The 19,812-nt window shown below is 45.7% G+C and overlaps 1 protein-coding gene across 8 annotated transcripts in view; it reads right to left on the bottom strand.

Annotated features, from left to right (window-relative positions):
• Positions 1 to 640: 640 nt before the first annotated feature.
• REEP1 (receptor accessory protein 1) overlaps positions 641 to 19,812 on the bottom strand; it is a 60,041-nt gene continuing 40,869 nt past the window's right edge. For 3 of the 8 annotated variants that reach the window (XM_042870516.1, XM_042870515.1, XM_042870513.1), the window contains 4 exons: positions 14,266 to 14,301; positions 6,541 to 6,680; positions 2,989 to 3,056; positions 641 to 1,637 (listed from right to left, as the gene is read on the bottom strand). In XM_042870516.1, the coding sequence (XP_042726450.1) occupies positions 1,550 to 1,637; positions 2,989 to 3,056; positions 6,541 to 6,680; positions 14,266 to 14,301 (332 nt within the window). In that variant the 3' untranslated portion in view covers positions 641 to 1,549. Of the gene's footprint in view, positions 3,057 to 6,540; positions 6,705 to 10,343; positions 10,499 to 10,819; positions 10,864 to 14,265; positions 14,302 to 19,812 lie in introns of those variants that run through there. The other 5 variants (XM_042870514.1, XM_042870517.1, XM_042870518.1 and 2 more) reach the window with 5 other exon arrangements.

The following is a 19,812-nucleotide window of genomic DNA, read 5'->3' on the forward strand; positions in this document are numbered from 1 at the left end:
GGTGGCAGAAGGGGAATGGCACAGAGCTACGCCAGGGCCGGGCACTGGGAAACATTTCTGTACCATGAGAAGTCAGATAAAGGAACAAGCTTCTTCAAGGGCTGGCTGATACCCCAAGCCTGCCAGCATTCAAGAGCCGTTTGGATGATGCTCTCAATGCCACGCGTTAACTTTTGGTCAGCCCTGCAGAGGTCAGGCAGTTGGACTCGATGGTACCTGTGGGTCCCTTCCAACTGAGCTATTCCATTCTATTCTCTTCAGGGTTACATTCTCCAGCCCATCTCTGCTAAGTCAGGTGTCTGCCAGCCCTGCAGGACTGCTGGTGGAGCCAGCTGCCTGACAGGCCCCTGTATCCATACTTCTCTTAAGCTGGGGAATCCCAGATCTTGAAGCTATTTGAAACCATTGGCTTGCTTTTAGGAGAAGCAATCTGCAAGCTGTTAGCAGGGCTGCAGCCCTGAGCCTGAGCCGGGAGGAAGAGAAGAAGCGCTTCCCACCCCTACGCGCATCAAAGCCGCCATCTGTGAGCCCCGTGCTCACGTTCTGCAAATCCTTTGCCACGAGGGGTCAGCATCAGTGCAGGAAGGCGGCTTGCTGAATCACCTCGTTCCCGTGGCAGAGAAAAACTGCAACAAAAGACTTCACGTCTGATGTTTATTTTAAATAAATGCAAATAGCCGCAGGGTGAAATGACAGAATGGGGGCAACACCTGTAAACAACCTGTGTGTGGAAAACGAGGAATCAAAAGCAAATGACCGTTCTCTTCCGTACGCAGAACACAACAGCACAAAGTGGACGTGGGTCAGCATTCACATTTCTTGTCTATCTATACACAGATATACAGCTCCGTTGATAAATTAATACATTTCTGCCAGAGATATGAAAAGGTTTATTTTCCTCATTTATACAATGAATGTTTGGAGAGATATAAGGCAACTCCCTTGTCAACAATTTCACCTCAGCACTTAAGAAAATCCAAACAGTCAAGTTGAAGTAAAACAGCAGATTAGACACATTTAATAATTTTAGTGAGAATCAATGTTCATACAGCATGTCTGAGAATAAAATTTATCAGCTGTTATGTGGCTCTATGTTTCGTGGGGTTTTTTGGCATAATTGAGTGCAAACTTGTCAGCTTTTTCTCTTATGGCAACCTATTGCATAGCAGGGAAACACGGCTTGCTTGCAACAGGATCTCATTTCTGCTAACTCTGCAGGCAGTTTTGCTATTTCTTTTTAATGTTTGCCAAAATGAATCAAACAAACTTTAAAGCTGCTTCAAAATAAAACACACAAGCTTAGCTCCTCCAAGCATTTGCTGAGTATCTTACAAGGACTGACTCTCTGCTATTTATGTTTGCTTCTTTTCAGTGTATTTTCTGAAGGCTTCTTCCTTCTTACCCATTGGAAAACACAACTGAATTAGCACGTGTAAAGGAAACACAGCTCTCAGATAATGGGGCCAAACATGGTGGCAGACTCAGGAAATACCTGCTTGCTTTTTCCACTTCCTAGCCAGGTCGGACAAACAGCAGTGTGTGCGCAGGGTTATTTCTCTCTTCCCCACATGCACTGGAAGCTCTGGGGAGACCTCGAGGATGCATCAGGCAGGGACAGCGAGGCTGCTGATGCATATCTGGCAGAGAAAAGGTTTTAAAGGCCACTTCAGATTTATCTCTGAGCCTGATACACTCCAACCGGCCACTGGCATCCCAAGCTGCTGCACCTCAGGTTAATCGTGCTTCTCGGGTTGCGGCCCGGCATCATCAGTGAGGGCACGTTCCATGCATGTAAAGCTAAATGCTTTCCTACTCTATGACACAGGTCCAAGAGCAAACACAAAGGGCCACGTAATTAACTTCTGTGTGAATTTCACATGCTTAACACTTACAAGAGACACCAACTTGAAGCACAAATACACAAACCCTACAACATCTTCCTCTTCTTTTATATTTCTCGTTATATATGGATACAAATACAACACTCCACCTGGTTCTCGTGGTTCTAACCAAACTCCATGCTACAGGCAAAACTCCAGGCTTCAAAAAGCAGCTGAGCTCCAGCGTCCTGCTCTGCTCGTGGAAGGAAAACTCCAGCACCACACCAGGAAAGCAGAACGCTGGGACTGGCACTGTTAGGGGAGAACAGTTCATTTTCCCCTGGAAGCGAGTTACTAAAGCAATTCTAATGTGCTGCTGCAGCTACTACACGACTGCCTTGCTCGTGCTCCAGAACTGCCAGTAGAACACTTGCCGCAAGCGATACGATCCAGTTTTGTAGCCGCCATCATTTTCCACACAATATTCTCCTGGCTCAGGATGATCAAAATTAAGACTCCCCCTTCATTACATTGTTGAAACCAATCATTTTCTCTTGCACATCTCTTCCTCATCCTAAGTTCTGTCTCTGTGTCTTTTTAGCACAATGATTTAATCAGAATACATTTGATCCACTCGCAGAAACAGCTTGACAGCTCAGCTTTTCCTAATGACTCTTGGACATTTTCAAACAGCTAAAGCACTCAGGCATTTGTTACATCATTCACAGGCTTGAGGAGGAAGAGAGGGAAGAGAAATCCATGGCTTCTGCAAATCCACTTCCTTAATGATAAATAAATACACTGTCGAGTATCATCACGAGCAACTGATGACTTTTGTTGTTGCTGTGCATTCACAGAGCTGAGCTATGCAGACACAATGAGAACTGTCAATGTACAGCCTTAAGGACGAGCGTGAGTGGGGGAACACTGCAAACAAAACAAGAACTCTTCATCTGCAGGTGTCTGTCACACTGCCCTAACTGCTGCTGAGAGACGCGAGAAGCGTGGAACGGGGAACAGAGACAGGAGCGAGGGAGGCCATGTCTGCAACGCTGCACATCAAAGCACATCCATCCCACTGCTGCTTCCTACATTATGAACGAGTAGCTCCTTAAGGCAGAAGAGAGACATTCTGTGGATCTTGGTGCTATTGGCTCATTGCACTCACATTGTTTCAGTGGCAGAGGACGAGGTACTTTTCTTCCTGATGCGAGGTCTAAGGGTCCTAGGCGGTGCCTGCAGAAAAGCAAGAGAAAACTCCATTAGTTCATAGGAAATTCTTTCCTTCTTTCCTTAAAACTCACCTCTGTGGCACTTTTGTAGCAGTGATCCCGTCTCTGGCATGAAGAAAAAGAGAAGCCCATTTTGGCCCTCAAGATTGTTAATGAAGGATCAGTTGAGGATAAACTCCTTGAAGAGAACCATTATAGGCCCTTACCTAGGTTACACCACCTACCACTCTGTCCTTAGCTGAGGGCATGGCCAAATACTGCCAGTAACACGAAGGTCAAAGCAGACAGGAGAAATTGGTGCAATTCGCATTGGCCATCAGCTCAAGACAGCAAACTGGTGGCAGGAAGCCCACTGCTGTTTCCCAGCCACCTTGCAGGATCCAGCCCAGTTGTGAACACCTTGGGGCATCCCAGAGCAGAAGGGGTCACCAGTGTGAAACACGCTGGGCTCTTGCTTGAGAGACTGGGTAGAATTTGTTGAAATGATTTCAGATGAGGACTACTGGAATTCCGCCTTGCAGCCAGCTGATGAGGACAGCTTTGAAAAGGAGCCCTTAAGCATGGAAATGTATGGAACTCCCATACATTTCTCTTTCCATAGACCCCCAGGCAAATCTGCCCAGGAGAACCATGGAACGCCCAAGAGGAGCCAGGTCAATTCCACGATTGGTTTACTCTGATTAGCTCCACTCTCCAGACTGAACTGACTGAGACAGAAATGACCTAGCAAGGCCAACAAAACAAATAAACAAAAAAAACCCCACCAACCTCATCTGCACTGCATAATTCACTCTGCAGAGCTTTGGTATGGCACTGGGGCTCATCAGATTCACAACAAGAAGTGGTTACCACATGTTGCAAGGGAGCACAAAATCTCTATGTGGAAACCTAGCAAAGCATAGTAGATAACATTGCAAGGGCTGTTAAGCTCTTCTACTTCATTTTCAGGAAAATTCAAGCTTTGTTTTCATTAACAGCATAAACCTATTTACCTGGAAGACCAAGACAGGGTCTTACCATTTGTAAAAGAAGTCCTAGTCATTTATATTTTATAGGACTGTCCAATCCAAGACCATGCTGTATTTCCACATTCTTGTGATACAAAAGGTATAAATATTCATACAGATAGGGAACAAGATCACACCAAGGCTGTGTTCAGATTCCACCCTGCTTCCAAGTCTGATCTTTTACCCCACTCTGAGTCCCCAGAAGCACAAACAATCAGGGTAAGATGGCTGCATCCAGAAAGGCACGGCTAACAGACAATCTCAGAACCATTAAAGTTGGAAAAGACTTCTTAGATCATCCAGTCCAACCACCAACCCACCCCACCATGCCACTAACCGTGTCCCTCAATGCCACATCTGCACAGTTCTCTGAACAGCTCCATGGACAGTGACTCCACCACCTCCCTGGGCAGCCTGTGCCAATGCATCACCACTCTTTGGGAGAAGAAATTTTTCTTAACATCCAACCTGAACCTCCCTTGATGCAACTTGAGACCATTCTCTCTTGCCTTATCACTGTTAACGTGGGAGAAAAGGCCAACCCTCACTACACCACAATGTCCTTTCAGGGAGTTGCAGAGAGCAGTAAGGTCTCCCCTGTGTCTGCTCTTCTCCAGACTGAACCATCCAGCTCCCTCAGCTGCTCCCCATAAGACTTGTTTATATAATACTTGTTTATTGCACTTCTCTGGACACGCTCCAGGGCCTCCCTGTCTTTCTTTAGTGAGGGGCCCAACACTGATCACAGCACCTGATACAGCCTTATCAGTTCTCAGCACAGAGGGATGATCGCTTTCCTCCTTGTGCTGGCAACACTATTCCTGATACAAGCCTTCTGATACATTGGCCTTCTTTGCCACTTGGGCACACTGCTGGCTCATGTTCAGATGCTATCAACTAACATCCCAAGGTGCTTTTCCTCTATGCAGCCTTCCAGCCACTCTGCCCTAAGCCTGTAGCACTGCATGGGGTTATTGTGACCAAAGCAGAGAACCCAGCACTTGGTCTTGTTGAACCTCTTACAACTGGCCTCAGCCCAGCTATCCAGCCTATCAAAGTCCCTCTGTAAGATTTTCCAACCCTCAGGCAGATCAACACTTCCTCCCATCTTGGTGTCGTCTGCAAACTTACTGTGGGTGCAGTCAATCTTCTTGTCCAGTATAAATAAATAAAGATATTCAACAGGGCTGTGGTGATCGGTCACCAGCTGGATTTAACTCCACTCATCACCACTCTGTGGGCCCATTCCACCAGCCTTTTTTTTACCCAGTGAAGAGCACATCTGCCTAAGCCATGAGCTGACAGGAGGAAAAAAGCTGCTGTGTATAGCAGTGAGGAATCCTGCCCAGATCCATAGATCCACTCAGACTCCCAAGTTGCTGGCTTAGAGCTGCTATCTGTAAGCCAGGAGCTCTGCAACACAGCCTGACAACCTGAGCAGTAAGTATTGCTTGAGAGAGGCTGCTCCCTGAGAAGCTAGACCACTCTTAAAGCACCCATCAACTGCTCAGTAAACACTTGAAATCAGGAATGAATAGCTCCTTGGAAGGCCACTTAGCAGCTCTTGTATAGAGTAGCTACAGAGACTGCACCTAACCACAGCAAGCTTTTGCTGAGAGCCACCAGAGCTACAACAGCCCACTGGAAGGACGTGGATAACTATTAGCCACACCACAACCACACCACTCCTGCTCTCCCATACTGGCTTAGGGAAAGAGAAACAAACCCAGCTACCCCAGGGTGGAGTCCTGCTGGCTGCAATCTGAGAGCTACATTTGAGCTGCTAGACGTGGCTCTGTCCCCCACTGCCCAGATCTGCAAGGATTCCTTGCCTACAGCATCTCATGCAGAGGTTGGTTGTATTTCCTCCGTAACAGAATGTTGCTAAAATTGCTTTTGTCAAAGGGCAGTGTGAGATCTGCATCTCCATTAGTTTTGTTTTGTTTTGTTTTTGTGTAGCAAATTAAATCACAGTTCTTAATACGGTGATTCAAAACCTACTGAAATCATGGAGTCAGCAGTAGAACCACTGCTGGTGTTGGTGTGGTTTGGCCAGGTGCACGAGGGTTTGAGCTCAGAACTCTCTGGCTATGGGTGCTGGCTGTTCTCCCCACAGACACTCTGCCTCAGGAAAGAAAATACATTTTCTGCTACAGACAGGAAAAATTAGCCCGTGGTTGATATCCAAATCCTCTCATTGAAATACCTCCACATTAGCATGTGGTTTAGAGCTAGATCCAAGTTTTGCAACTCAAAATCCAACTCTGAAGCTCTGTGCAATTATTATTTCCACAGGCACAGATTCGAATTTCTATCAGGGAAACCACATGTGTAGGAAACTGAGTGTTCTCATAACAAGACCCACCCCTGAAAGACCAGAAAAGTGCTGCTTTTGGATTCAGTCCTGTTAGGCCAAAGAGGTGTTCACTCAAATACTCAAAGAATGTAACAGAAGGAGGAACCTCGACAGTATGAAAGTACCTCAAGGGGTTGATCCTTCTTTTTAGGCCTTTTGTTCATGGATGCACTATCCAATAAATCGTTCTCTTCATCATCTGAGAACACAGAGTCTTTCGTTTCACAGTTTGCCTCAAGTGGCTTTTCATATTTATCGTTCACATCTATTTAACGTGGCCATTTGTGGTCTAAATATAAAGACAAAGGATGAGGAAGATCAGTGATTTGATTCACATTCCACCAAGCTCCACTTCACTGCAAACCCATGCATTTTCCAGGGATTAACAGACAGAAGGTTCACACTTCACATTCCACTCTCCACTAATAGCAACTGTTGGGTTAGAAATGAAAAGGACCTTGGTTGCAAAGCCATTGTAAGCTCTTGGATTATTCTATGCAGAATTTACACTAAATTCACATCCTGGTGTTCTGGAAGTTCTCTCTAGAAATATTTTTGTTTGCTGTTAGGCTCAGGGATAAATTAAACAGCTGATTTCTTGGATTGCTAATTATACCCACAGTTTCTACATCTACCACACGTAAGAGTGTCCTCTGGAAAGCACCCAGTGAGTGCTCAAGCCCTGTGGACAGTATGGAGACAGTTTCCTGGGAAATGAAGCATGACTTGAAGTACTGACTTGAAGCTGAGAGAGCCCAAGCCAAGAGCCCAGCCCAAGATCCAGTGAAGTGAAACAAAAACCTCAGCAGGCATTGAAGGGACTCCCAGTAGGGGTGTGCTGTGAGACCAGAGTGGGGAAAATTCTTCCTCTGTCATGCTAGAGTAAGTCTTACAGACTGTTAACGCCACCGAAGGCAGAACAGGAGTCCGTGACTGTACATCACTAATGGCTGCTTGGTGGCTTCTGCTCTTGTGATTTATGACACAATCTTCATGGGACCGGTCATGTTGCACACCACCATTCATTTGCTGCTTCAAACTCAGATGGTGAAACAAGATGGTATTTTCAATAGCCAGTCCAAAGCAAGAGCTATAGAAGGGACACCCAGGTGACTAAGGTCCCTGTGTTTCTGCAGAGTTTCTTATCAGCAGGGCTGGATCTTTCTTAGTTTAACTGACAGTTATGCTTTTTTTCATTCTAAAACACGTGTGGAAAACAGGAGTTGAAGTGTTGAGTGCTTAGATTACAATTACTGACTCTACTTGGGCTGTTCTATAAACACACATAGAAATAACTTTAAATAAATTCTACACTTTCTCTGAGCCTGACTGTAACGCTCTGCTGGGCCAAACACTACAGAAAGAGGATTCTTCAATATCTGACCATTATTAATCCATTTAGATCCTTAAAGCACACACAAAATAAATCTCCAAAACTAGATTCCCAAACAGTTCTCAGTTGGCAAATGGAAACACAAAGGGCAAGTGATTTGGCTACAGCAAAACCAGCCACAGGCAGGTCACCAGGGCTCTCTCCAGTGCCCAATTCATGTTGGCAGCTGAACACTGTGAGACAAGCTCAGGTACGCTGCACACTGTCCTCTGGCTGCTAACCCTGTGTCTCTTCCCTTTGCCACCACTCACAGGGGCAGGCTGAAACACACTGTCACAGGTTTTCAGGAAGAGCTGGAAATTGACTTCTTCCCAGCTGTGCTGAAAAAGCTGACAGTCACATTCCAGAGAGGCCTGGAGTAATGCTGAACTATTGTTTTTTTCCTATACGTGACTGTGGTGCTAAGACTACACTGTAAAGAGAATATTAAATGTTCTTTACAGCACTTGGCAAAATCAGTCTAGGGAGATTTCATTTTAATCACAACTTTATCTTTCCACTTGAGAAGTGAGATATCCAGGAGACGCCTAGCTGAGGTCATCTTGGGTGCAGGAGCTCTGTGGTGGCCCTCTAAACCAAGGAGAAATGGAGTCAAGCTTGCATTAAAAGCTGCTTGTTTAGTGTTAGAGCACAGCCTGACCCAAGCACAGCCTGTAGACCGAATGCTCCCCTGACAACAATTCACATGACTGCTCCCAGCTGTCATTGGGAGGCATTGTCAACATGCCTATTCCCCAGAGGTCCCTCAGATTTGGGTTGCAGGCTGGACATCAGGTAGTTTGTTTCCAGTTAGTTAAACTGGGTCAGGACTTCTTGAAACTGCATCCCTGAGGTTTGTGTGGAGGCCTACCGACACCCCTCAGCTCTGTGCTGCTGTGGGGAGCCAAGAGCTTTCCCTGGAGCAAAGAAGACATGAAGGGGACATGCCAGAGGGGTGATGGAAAACTAGAAGGTGAGCATTCACTGTGGAGATGCAGTGAGACGTTAAGAACATACAGGATCAGGCAAACGTGCTCTGTGGCCTTTGTCCTGCTGTCCACTGCAAAAGAAGACAGAAGGAAGTGTGAGCTGATAACACTCCTGGGACTCCCAAACTTTTCCAGCTGACGTTGCTTTCTCCATTGTTATTCTCTCTTGAATTGGGTGCTGGATGAAAGAGATGTTCAGGCAGCACTGCCACCCATGTTTTATATCTCCACAGGCAGCAGAGCAGAAGCCCAACACTTCTGGAAGCCTCCCACTCTCCCCAGCAGCCTGAGTATGGTGTCCCTGCCCCAGAGCTGCTGCTTTGAAGACTGGGCCAAAGGTTTTGAAGACCAAAACCCAGCCAAACGGGAACCAGTTTCACTTCAGCCTCACTGTCCTGGAAAAGGGAATACACGTGTCCAGCCTAGGCTGTCACAGTATATTTCTGAGCATTAATGAGAACAAACCTTGAGTACAGACATCCTATAAGGTCTGGAGTGAGAAGGGAGGATTGCCTGCCCATCCTGATTCAGACATCTACACTGTGGGCAATGCCAACCTCATATCCACCTGGAGTGCCAGGCTTTGTCCCATGGTTGTTGTGGAACACTGCACTGCTGTGAGCCCAGAATCACAGAAGCAACTCACCTCAAAAGGGCTGAATGAGCACCAACTATGAGGTCATTTTTTTGGTGAACCACGCAATGACAAGATAAAACCTAACTTTTCCTACACCAACAGAGTGGGTTCTCTGCAGGTGCAGAAAATAGGACTAAAGCAGGGAATTAACCAGAATAACTGGCAGATGTGAGGAACTACTGGGAAGGGAGATGGAAGCTTAAAGGGAACAGATGGGTTCAGGGACACCAAGGTTTGCTCCTGGAGAAGGGGCACACCAAAGAGCAAAACACAGTTGGGGCTGGCTTCTCAAGGACAGTGCTTGGCCTCAAGTCACCTCCTGTATGTTTCTAAGAGGCATCAGGGCCTTAGGGCACTATCATATGTCCCCAGAGTGGCAGAGCCAGCAGTGTGTGCTGCTCCAGGGAAGCAGCTGATGGGCCCTGGGACTGGTTCATAGCCAGGAGGGGTTGTGTGAATCCAGGGGCCATGTAAATCCAGGTCTGCCCCCTGGCTCTCTCACCTTCAGGAGGCTCTCACTCTCCATCTCAGAGCAGGGCACTTTTTGGGTGTTTTCACCTGTTACGTTTTTGCCTACACATCTTTGTACAGAGGGGTAGAATTACTGCAGAAATGGGAAAAATGCTCATGTCCTAGGCTCAAGCTGCTGCTACTTCTTGTAGAAACGTCTTTTCACTGTCCAGACCTATGAGTTTACATAAGTGTAACAGAGGTCAGGACTTTGCCCACTAACTACAGATGAGCAAAGAACTTGGATGCAGACTCTCAGAAATACTTGGATACTTAAATACAGTTACAGGGGAATTGAGCACCCCAATACCTTAGAGAAGCTGGACCTCCCCCACCCTTATTTTTCCAGGCAACACTTCTTTCTTCTGTCACTGTAATTCCTCAGGAACTATATAACAAACCACAGTCACAGACTACACAGCCAGGAACAAGGTGTTATATTATTGTAATGGAACATGAAGTCACTCCAGAGCTAAGCTTTTCTGGGGGATCCTTCATATAAGGAGTTTTGCACAGCACTTCATATGAGCAAGAGAGCAGATATTTATTATATGATGGTGATCAGCTTCTTTTCCCTGCAACAGAGACAAATTTGCCATCATTTCCAGAACACATTGATCCAACTCATGTACTTGTCCAACAGTTTTCATTGCCAAACCAAGAAGTTAGAAGCAGCCAATCTACCAGCAAACGCTGCCCAGGGGCCACAAAACAGAGGCAGACAGAGGCTTGTCTTTCCAAAGCTGAAGTCAAGTGCAACCAAAGCAAACAAGTCTATTCACATCATCAACAAAGTCACTGGTTAATGAAAACACATCCCACAAGTGATTAAGTTGTTAAGTGCTAGTCTATTCCAAACACCTCAGAAGAAAACTCATGCAATCTTTAACACTTACATCAGAGTCCCATAATATTTACATAGAGAAAAGGAAAGAATAAACTGTTAGGGGAAAACATTTGGATGTAGAAGGGGAAGGAACATTGTTTCAGAGCACAGAAATTCTCATCTTTGCTTTCAGAACATCTGTGGTTGAACTGGAGTTTATTAAACAACAATGAATGTTTGAACTTTGTTGCTGAAGTGGAAATGTACTTAAATGTACTTAAATGTACTTAACCTACTGATTTGCTATGAAAATTTTTCCTTCCCTGACATTACTAAAATAAATATTAAAAACTCCCAAGTTGCCATTCAGAGGCACTGCTGGAAAGTGATGCAAATAATGCCCATAAAAATACGATTCAGCATTTAGAAGGAAAGTTTTAAGGAATAAAATGCTTACAGCAACAGAAACTGGTTGTCTGGTCTTTGAGCTCAATGAGAAAAAGGTAAAGAAGTGTGTAAATCCCTAGCACAAGAGATAGCAGCAAAACTGGCTACAAGCAAAATGGTCACCTAGACCATTTAATTGTTTTGTTCAGGGATGTATGAACAGCTTCCTTGGTGAAAAGTCAATTCATTGTTAAGAACTTTCTGCTAAAAGAATCTCACGTGTGATTTGCAGCATACCACAAAGGAGTTGGATACATCTAATATACCAGGAGGGTGATTTAAAACACAGCTACATGAGCACCCCATGAAGGTCTTCGCTGAGCTCTCTGCTGCTCGTGTGATCTGTCAGCTTGTCTTCAGGGTGACAGCCACGTGTGGGAAAGGGCCCAACATTATTTTATTAGAAAAGCTCTAATAAAGTAATGCTCCTAGAGGCTTTGTGCTGCAACATCTTGTGCATGGCTGACCGAACGCCTCGGCTAAGCTGCCCATCAGTCACTGCTGAGCTGTAGTTTTAAAGGCGCACATCACTGTATCAGTCACATAAGTGCACATTCACAAACCAGTCTCATTTGTCTCTAATGTCCTTATACATTTCTTACACTGCCTGAAATTATTATTAAACTTCCCCTCAGATATGTGTAGCCATAATATTTTTTGTGATACACAACAAATTTTAAACATCTTTGAGATATATTTATTCTCTGCAAAGTCTAAAACTGCTCCTCTCTTTCAGCCATGCCACACAGTCTTTGCAACAGCACCTAAGAGATGTTAACTGAGATAACAGCACTGAGCACAGAAGTTATTTCTTAAATGCAAGTCCCAGACAAGCTTGTTTAGCACTGAGCAGCAGTTAAGCATTTACTGGGCACTGCCAAGAGACAAACAAATCCCTGAAGGTTTTCCCTTTGTCCTTCCCAAAAGGGAAAAAGAACACTTATGTAATTGTATCACTGTTCCATTGTCATCCTCAGGGTGAACAGCCTTGAACAGAGAAGAGATGTCAGAAACTTGAGTAAAGACCTGGGAGAGTTCTGTGAGCACAGATCACAGTTTTTTGACAATAAGGGTGATGAGGCACTGGCACAGGTTGCCTGGAATGGTGGTGCATGCCCTGTCCCTAGAGACACTCAAGGTCAGGCTGGATGGTGGTTCTGAGCTCCTGATGGACCTGTAGGTGCCCCTGTTAATTGCAGGGGAGTTGGACTAGATAAGCTTTAAAAGCCCCTTCCAACTGAAATGGTTCTATGATTTGCTTCTGTGCATCATACTGAACTCACTGTAGCCTTCAGCCTCTGTACAGATGCCCATTCCATGGCACAAGGAGACTGCATCTTCATGAACCCCCTGCAGTTTGGCCCAAATTAATTTGTCTGCGTCCACTGCCTCCTTCAGGATATTGCCCAGGGAGCTGGGAGGGCAGCTTTTTGCTCCCACCAGCCTGTGCTCTCCTAAGAGCTGTGGGGTTTTAAGGGAGACATTTGAGTTTCACCTGCAAAAACATTAAGGCAACTGCTCCTGCCACAAAGGCCTCATCAAGGCTCTGAGGCAGCCTTTAATATCCTGCTTGAGGTTAGGCTTGAATATCTGCCCTTTTAGATTATAACCTCTTCAGGACTGAGTACTTCTAATATTTGTATCCTGCAACTGGCTTCACAGAAGTTGGTATGAAAGAAAGATCAGTGCCAATAGATTGGAACAATTTAGTCTAGTTAAGCAAACTTTGTTTCCTTCTTTGCAGCTTCGAGGAAAAAAACATTCATGTTACATAGTCAGGGCCCTGCCCTCCAAGATCCCAAAGCTGCACTTAGTAAGGAGCATGTAAAGGGCACACCATTGTCTGCAAGTGCATTAATGCATGCACTGCCTTGGAGACAGAGAAAGGGCAGCCCGTGGGGGCAGAAGGAACTTCCTCTGAGATGCAGCATATTGCAGCTGACACAGTCAGAGCAACTGGGTTAAGGAAAAAAAACAGCAAAATAAAGCAATAGCAAAGTGTACACAAATTTGGGCCCAATTTGTAACACATTGGTTTGACTACTGTGGTAGCATCATTAAAGGACCTCCCCAGGTTTAATTCATGCCTACTTAGCACTTCAGGATTCAATGAATATTTTATAAATAACAGTGAAAAGTCAAATCCATAAAATTAGTTTAGGCTAAAATTAGAAGGGTGCTAATAAAATGCACTGTGAATACAAGGAGTTAATGACTACTTAAATAGATACCACTAGAAGGAAGCTTCATTTTCCTGCACAGCAGCATGCTCACCCCAAATGTGAAAGTGCAAAGAGCTAGAAAAGAATCATAGAACCATAGGATCATTGTATGGCTTGGGTTGGAAGGGACCGTAAATCATCTAGTTCCAACCCCAACAGCACAACAGGGAGGGTGACAAAGCAAGTGTGTGAAGTTTGGTTTGCCACCAACATAATGTGCAAGGAGACAGAGGGTCAGGCTGGGAGCTCCAGCCTCCAGGCTTTAATGCTGCACGCCTGGCTGCTCTGGAGGTGACATGAGCCAGCTGTGTTTTCACAGCAGTGGCTGCAGTACGGTGGCAGCACTGCGATCCTGAGTGCCTCTGCTGCAAAGCCCTTAGGGCTGTTTGCAGTATACAAAATAAACAGAAAGCACATGAGATGAGGTGTATAGGAATTACGAAAGTCAGCTCCCACTAACACGAGACACTGCCCGTCTGGATTTCTTCTTCCTCCCTAAACAAAGGGTTTGGCAGCTGCATCCTCTGGCATACCCAAACCTGAGGCCTCCCGCTCCTTTCATCAGCCACTGGGACAAAATGCATCCTCTATAAGAGAAAGGACTGAGGTTTTTCTCCAGAGATAAACTCTCCAGCCTTGGGTCAGTAAGGTGAGCAGCACTGCAAAACTTGCCATCAGCACACAGCGCGGCTCACAAACCCACTCGTAGCCTGGCTGTCCCCTTGCTTGTTCCCCTGGTGTTAGGAAACCTGGTGAGTAAGAGCAGCAGGAGCAAGCCAGGCTGGGGAACACAGCCATGCCCAAAAAGTATGCGTGGATATCAGGGTGCAGGAAATCCAGCACTCACCTCTGAGGAGTCGGCATACTGAGCAACACGTGCACACTGAAAGAGGAGCTGAGCGTTAGGGACTCATCAGGGTAAGCTACCATTTCTCAGAAAGCACTGAGCAACTCTAAATCTGCTGAACAGCCCCAAGGAGGGCTTTGTGGCTCCTGTTTGCATAGAGATGATGGTCTCTGCTCACCATCACAAAGCACAGACCCAGGAACAAGGCTCACGTGGCTGTGTGCTAAGACTGGGAGTACATACAGCTCCTGGGCTCCATTCTCAGATCACTGAACAGAAATAACTCCTGACAGGAGGGGAGCTTGGATAAGCAATGTGCAACACAGCACAAGTGGTTGTGTGATGTAAAGACAGGTCACAATACTGGGGCTTGCATTGCTACATGCCTGGATTTCCTTTTCTGTAGATTTAGATGAGATGTTTCCAAGCATTGGTGCAGACGCTCAGGCAGCTTCTAAACAAATACATTCACAGAACCCTGATGTTCCTCAACCAGGAACATAGCAAGAAGTTTTGCAATGGATTATTAAGAATGCAGATAACCAAGGGAATTGCACTGCACCCTTCAATGCAAATGCAGATGATTCACAAACTTTCACAAAACTGTTATCTTCACAGCTTCACTTTGTGCTTCAGGAAACAGCCTAGAAACCATTCCTAGTTTGAGCCTCCTGTTTTAATCCTCAGAGTGGCACCAGTGACTCCAGATAAAAGGAGTTTCTGGAGCTAGAAGGGTTTGAGCTGTTTGTGATTTCTTTAATAAACATTATCCCTGCACTGCTGACACTGACAACTCTTCCATAGTTTCAACCTCTGATTTTATACAGAGGGTAACCAATCTCAATTTTCTGAAGGCTTGCTCTCTGAGACCATATGACATACGTACATGGGCTGTTCCTAGAGCTTTTCTGGTCAGCGGGGACAGGGCTGTCCAGGCACACACTGAGTGCTGATACTTCCCAACCTTTGCTCCATCCTGCTAAGCCTTCAGAGCTTAAGTTGGAAAAGCAAACTAAAAAAACAGCCCCGACTCTCTCCTCACAGAGGGGTGTCAGAAAGCACATTGCATATTTCTGCTTTGAGATCATTCCAGCTAAGAATGACCTCTGCCTCAAGAAAGCTCAAGCAGTAAGGGCATTCAGTCTGGGCAGTAGGTGCCTTTGTAGGGACACTTTGGGCACACTGTGTCACCTCCAGACACTGATGTCCTGTCAAGCAAGGCAAAGCTGCTTGCTGAACTATGTCTCACTGGCTTACCCAAAATAAAGGCTGGCTTCCAGCCCCCTGCCCACACTGGGAGTGTCAGCAGACATCAGCAACCATGACACGTTTGCATGAACTGTGGGATTGAGCTTTGAGACACAGTGGCCACCATCCCATTCCACAAGTCACAGTGTCACACTCACCAGCCATTGGAAAGGAACGAGTTTCATCTGCACTGTCAGGATACTTTTAAGGCAATAATACAAGGTTAAGAAGTACAAAAGCCCCACACTGTTAATACAGACACATCTGTTTATTTGGCACATTTGCCAGAAAAACAGGATTGCCTTGAGAAGTACTTGGAAACACTGCTCTGGACCTTCAATTGTTCATCATGATGAACAGCCACACAACATTTACAGTTCCCCAATGAAAGGGACAGTTCTGCCTGGGGGAAAAGCACAGGTTGGAATACGCATCAGAGCTATAATATCATCAGGATGCTAAATTGAGAAATGCTGAACTAAGAGCAAAGTGAGAGATGAGATAAAGAGGACAGGTGGCTGGGCTGTCATGCATAGGGAGGGCACTCACTGTGTTTCCTTGGCGTGCACTGAAGAAAGGTGTGCATGTGCTTCACAGAAGCAGTGGTAATGCTTTGTGTAACACATCATGTGGACACAAGTCACAGCAAAGCTGCCTTTGCCTCTTGTGTTGCCCACACATGGCTTTAGATTGGGCGTGGGGAGGAGGAGGAGCACTGTCTTTCTGTGGGATGGGTGTGAATAGCTCAGGTGCCTGCCCCGTGGCTCAGCTGTCTGCACCAAAGGCTCGCTGAGCATCTCAGCTATTGCTCAAGCACTAGCACAGCTGCCTCAGCCAGAGTGCTGGTTGCAACTATGGGAGAAACAGCAAAAAGTAGGGCTCATTCCCCTTGTCTCAAAGGCAACTCTGGCATATCCTATGTCACAGCCTCATAAGACACTGTTCTGCAGACAAAAATAAACCGTTGCTATGTCTGCATTTGGTACTGCTAACTAAATGCCAAGCTCTTCACACAGTACTTGCTGTCAAAAGGAAATTCAGGGAGTCACAAATCAATCTAAGCAGCACCAGTCACATGTTAAAAAATAACAGCAATGGAAATGAAAGTAGCTGAGTGGTTATTTAATGTAGTTGGAGTACAGCACAATGCTGCAGCCAGCCTTTGGCCAGAGCCAAAGCCCACTGCCGTTAGGAAAGTTGTCTCGGTGGGCTTGGAAGCATTCCCAGAGATGTGAAACCAGAACCCAAAGCGCTCCTGGTGCTCACTGGGGTAGTGGGGATTTTCATACCAACAGAGCTGAGTTTCAGCTGTCTCTGTGCAGGGAAGGCAGCAGACCTCTCTCCATCTCTGTCTGTAGAAATCACTTTCTTTTCAATATCCCATATGCACAGTCATACAACAGGATGGGAAGCGAGTAACACTGAGTTCCACACCAGATCTGGCTGCGTTTTCAATGCTCAAGGAATTCACTCAAATTGTAATCTAGACCTAAGGAGACAAATCTTGTCTTTGCCATATTGTTCTAAGTGAGGCTGTCTTTCCAGGTACCATTTGTTCTGCAGCCAAGCTGACTTGAGGACTTTGCAGTTCCTCACCTCTTGGTTTCCTGCTATATCTCTCCAAAGTGTCTTAAGTTACTTTGGAGGGCAAACAACAGCAGTAATTTCCCAGGACGCTGACCCAGCATCCACAGTCTCACAGCTCTGGGGCTGCCACAACCTGAGAGCAGGAGCAGCAGGGCAGCTCCCCACACGTCAGCAGATTCTGTAGTGAAAACTAGATAGATCACAGACAGCTTGAGGAAATTACTTCTGATCTTCCCTGGGTGGTTTGGCTGCCTTTGGAGCACAGCTACACCACTTTCAGGATTTCTTCCCACCCACAGCTCTTTACTACCAGACAGCTTGAATGGCTTCAGCAAGTCTGTTCCATGTCCTGAGGGCAGCATTTCACATCATGTTATCATAAGGCTCCTCTTCTCTCCTTTACACCACTGTTTGGCATACAGAGAAAATAAAGAGCCTGTGCTAGATGGAAAGCAAATCCTGCAGCTTTTGAGAATCCCTGATGGCCATATGAGAGAAATAAAGGGAGCTTTCAGGAGCACTATAAAAGCCCTCCCATGGGCAATCTGGGTGTGTAGGTATTCCTTCAACAGTGACTGTGGATGTCCCTTAAAAATGACCGACGCTCACACATGCTCCTAGGCATGGGGATGTCAGGATCAAAGTAAAGAGTAACAACAGCTCCAGCAGTGCTTGGCTCCCCCATTCTAGGCTGGCTTTGGCCTAGTAATGCCTCCTTCCTCAAGCAAACCCCACTAGTACATCAGCACATCCCAAAGCACCTAGGCAAAATATAACACTTCAGGTTACTGTCCCTGCTGCAGTTACTGACATTATAAATGTGGACACTGACACTGAAAGCTGTAATTGCATACAGCTGTAATTGGTCAGAATGAATGGAGGATGAGAGAGTGAGCAGGGAAACACCAGGATGAATGAATGGCAGAAGAAGGGCTATGGGAATATTGGAACCCATATCAAATCAACTAAATCACAGCACACCCACATGCAGTGCCTCAGATGCCTGGATAGGGAAAGGAAGAACAGAACAGGAGAACAGGAAAAAATAAGGGACACTTTGGATGTCCAGAAACTTCTCAGAGGTAGTGATAAGATGGAGAACTACCTAACAAATAGCAACTGAGAAACCTTGCAAGATTGGGATGGCTCTGCAGTCAGGACTGCGACACCAATCAGGTATTTCACATGTTCTGATCACTAATGTAAGGTGTACATAAGACATCTTCTAAGATATACACCCTAAAATACATGAGAATCTTCTATCACACGAGACTTTCAGGATTTGGCCATGGAAAGTACAATTTGTCCTGGTTTGCAGACACACTGAGGACGCTCCAGGTCACACCAGCATTTTGTACTAAAGCAGGGTCTGAACTCAGTTGTGATTCCCCCTGATCACCACATTGCCTCTCTTGCATATGCAAGACCTGTTCGCTCCAGCTTTCCCTACAAGCCTCCATAAAGCAGGATTTCTACTGCAGAAAGTGTATGCAGTCCTAGCCAAGCTCTCTGTTAACTTTCCTAAAGCTGTTCCATGCATCCCAGCTCTTGCTGTCAGGCTTTCTCATGGCTGGTGGCTTCTGGGACCTTTTCAAGAAAGCAGTGATCTCCATCTGACTCATCCTCAGTTCAAACAGGCAGGGGTATTTTTGCTGACTCTCTCTGATGTCAGACCAACTTACTGCCATTATCTCTAAAACAGGAATGTAAAGAAAAGTCTAATGTTTCACTGTGAGACAGTGGGGATTGCTGACATGGACATTTGTGTTATGTCGGGGCTTTGGGACAGGAAAAAGAGCCGTATGTCAGCTGTTTGGTAGCAACTGTCTATGCACATGCCCATATATAATATATTATATGCACATGTGGCACACTAATGGGCAGCATATTCTTTCTCTCCCTTGCTTTCACGCAAAATTCCAACTAAGCAAACACAGAAGGTGAAGCAGTGAGACTATGCCTAGGCTTGGTGTGCAGCTCTCAGGGCCTCATACAGGCTGATAGATCCCACACACACACTAGTTATGACTGGTCAATTTGCCCCTCTAGTCATTCTGACTACATACATAACTGTGCCCACACAAAACAGCACAAGGATTGGAGAGATGAGAACCATTCATTTTACTTAATTTGATTTAAAGTGAGTGCAAAAGCCCCTTAGTGATGCCTGTCTGCATTGGCTGTGAGGGGAGAAGGGCTCTGCAACAAGCAGGGTGAGGAACCTCAATGAAATAAGTAAGAGAGATGGGATGGATGGAGGGTTTGGAAGGTTTTCTTTGTGTTTGAATAAGAGTTTTCTATTCTAGACACGAACACTACCTTCGGATCACTTGCCACAAATGAAAGCAAAATTTGTTAATGGTGTATACAGGAATGGATTTCATTCCCACCATGTTTTCCACCATTAGTGCCTCTCATTGAAAACCTACCACTGATTTTAGCCCTAAACCCAACTTTTCAGCTAGTGAAGGCTGATACTGGCTCCCTGCATGCACAAGTCCAGTCCTTGGTACCAGTCAGGAACAGTAACCATCAAACAATACTGTTCTCTCTCTTTAAGTGCCAAGAGACTCAACAGTGTGTCTGTGTCCTGTGAGTTCTGGTATGTGCTGCCTGCAATGTCTGTTTCTATATATTCCTGCCAACTGCATGACTTCATTAAGCTGTGTGATATTCCAGACAACACAACACTGAAAATAACGCTGGCACTTA

The sequence above is a fragment of the Lagopus leucura genome, unplaced genomic scaffold (assembly GCF_019238085.1).
Source record: "Lagopus leucura isolate 7727_CA_CO unplaced genomic scaffold, USGS_WTPT01 Super-Scaffold_100004, whole genome shotgun sequence".
Taxonomy (NCBI): domain Eukaryota; kingdom Metazoa; phylum Chordata; class Aves; order Galliformes; family Phasianidae; genus Lagopus; species Lagopus leucura.